The sequence below is a fragment of the Babylonia areolata genome, chromosome 24 (genome assembly GCF_041734735.1).
Source record: "Babylonia areolata isolate BAREFJ2019XMU chromosome 24, ASM4173473v1, whole genome shotgun sequence".
NCBI classification, from domain to species: Eukaryota; Metazoa; Mollusca; class Gastropoda; order Neogastropoda; family Buccinidae; genus Babylonia; species Babylonia areolata.
In genome coordinates, this window is record NC_134899.1 from 15684027 (window position 1) to 15686526 (window position 2500).

Consider the following 2500-nt stretch of genomic DNA (forward strand, 5'->3'; position numbering starts at 1 on the left):
GTGTGTGTGTGTGTGTGTGTGTGTGCTTGAGGAGTTTCCGAGGGTATGTATGTTTGCTTGTTTGTTTGTTTGGTTAATCTCTGTCTCTGTGAAGGTCTGGATGACAAGTCTTATGTCGTCCCTCTCTCTGTGCCTTTCATCTGTCTCTGTCTCTGACTCCCCCTCTGTCTCTCGTTGGATTAATTTTTATGTTATAAGAAAAAAAATGCGTGTCAGACAAATGGATATCAATGTTGTTTTTCGTGTGTTTGATAAAATCTGGTTTCCCATAGAATGCCAGGAGTAGTATGTCTCTGCACAAGAATAAAACAACAACAACAACAAAAACCTGAAATTTTCCACGGACTGCAAATCATCTCAAATTCCACCCCCTTTTTGTTTTCTCAAAGAAAAGATAACTGCAACTTATTGTAACCATTTGACTTCTGTGTAACTTGCACTTTCATCATACTGTAATGTATCAACGTCTTTATAGAGTAATGTATCAACTTCTTTATTGACTCGTTTTTTCATTTTTTTTTAATTTTTATTTTTTAATTTTTTTTTACTTCATTTAACTTTAATCTTTTACACATAGCTGTGTTGAGCTTTCAAGGCTTGACCAGTTCATGTCAATCATTTGTAGGTCGGGCATCTACTAACCCCCCACTTTTTTAATTTATTATTAAACAACAACAACAACAACAACTTAAAGTAGATGTGGTGCAGAGCAAATGGATCAGTGTGTTCGCTCTGACGACATCTGGAGCCGAAACTGAAACTGAAACTCACAGAAAAACCTTGATCAGGATTTTCAAGCCACGATCTTAAACCAAGGTGGATTGTTCTTTCTTTAATCTAATTGACATCGTTTCACTTCAAGTGGTATGAGAAACGTGGTGTCGGACTGTAGTCGTCAGTGCCGATGCGGAAACACAGCACATGCCTTCCTGTGACTCATGGAGGGATTCTGTTGAGCTGTTAATGTCAGGGATCCGACTGCTGTACCAAACACACAAGTGCTGGTCTTTCTCAACACAACTTGCATACACGAGGGTGAAGTTCCAAAGCATTGTTTTGTTTTTTTTTATCGCTGAATGTCAATACATTATTTTTTTCATGTTCTTGGCCATTCATGGGTAATAGGACAGCAAGAACTCTTAGTTAAGTTTGCGGGTGTTTTGTGTGTGTGTGTGTTTTTTTTTTTTTGTTTTTTTGTTTTTTGTTTGTGTGTGTGTGTGTGTGTGTGTGTGTGTGTGTGTGTGTGTGTGTGTGTGTGCTTTTGTTCGAATCCACCAACGCATGCATTGACTGAGATTTCAATTAAACGGAAGTCATGTTCAACGGAGATAAGAAAGAGTTGTGTATAGTGCTGTACCCAATGTTCCGGTCATCGGAGTGTGCTGGATTGGAACCGAGTCTGACTGGAATGAAACGGTGGAGGGAAGTGGGGCCCTAAAGGCTGTGCTGGGTAATCAGGCTGTGTTTTGTTCACTTCAAACACATGCTCAATAACTTCAAGGAAGAACCGACTTCCTTCTTACTGCGGGGGAGTTGGCTGCATGTAAAAGTCTGTGAAAACACATCGAAACAATTCGCGAGAGCGCGTGTGTGTAGGCTACGCTTTTGTCTCTCTTCTTTATCTGTCTGTCTATCAATCGTGACACACATGTCAACAGGTCACTGATCCGGACACACACACACATACGTCAACAGATTACTGATCCACACATGTCAACAGGTCACTGATCCGGACGGACACACACACACACACGTCAACAGATTACTGATCCGGACACACACATGTCAACAGATTTCTGATCCACACATGTCAACAGGTCACTGATCCGGACACACACACACACACACACACACACACACACACACACACACGTCAACAGATTTCTGATCCACACATGACAACAGGTCACTGATCCGGCCACACACACACACGTCAACAGATTACTGATCCACACATGTCAACAGGTCACTGATCCGGACACACACATGTCAACAGGTCACTGATCCGGACACACACATGTTAACAGGTCACTGATCCGGACACACACATGTCAACAGATTTCTGATCCACACATGTCAACAGGTCACTGATCCGGACACACACATGTCAACAGATTACTGATCCACACATGTCAACAGGTCACTGATCCGGACGCACACATGTCAACAGGTCACTGATCCGGACACACAACCATCCCTGACCTCTCAGTCATGGCCGCTGTGAAAGCGGGGGGAGGGGCCCAGTCCCGCAAGGGTCGGACGGGGGAGGTGACGGTGGCGTTCGAGCCGACTGTCAGCAACAGCGACAACTCCAGCAGCGGCAACAACAACAGCAACAACAGCAGCAGCAGCGCCACCTCTGCGGCACAGAAAAATGGCGGCAGTGTCGCTCGTCTTCCTTCCATCAAAGAGCGGCGTCCGTCGGTTCAGAAGAAGGCCCGTCACGTTTCTACCATTGACGGTCAGTGCTCCTCTGTGTTTTCTCTCGTTCTTTCTTTGT

The 2500-nt window shown here is 44.2% G+C and overlaps 1 protein-coding gene across 2 annotated transcripts in view; it reads left to right on the forward strand.

The window, feature by feature from the left end:
* The window catches only part of LOC143298985 (uncharacterized), a 40075-nt gene that overhangs the window by 10808 nt on the left and 26767 nt on the right, over window positions 1-2500 (forward strand). The window contains exon 2 of one of the 2 annotated variants that reach the window (XM_076612045.1): window positions 2140-2461. In XM_076612045.1, coding sequence (XP_076468160.1) covers window positions 2212-2461 — 250 coding nt within the window. In that variant the 5' untranslated portion in view covers window positions 2140-2211. The remainder of the gene's footprint in view (window positions 1-2139; window positions 2462-2500) is intronic. The other variant, XM_076612044.1, reaches the window with a different exon arrangement.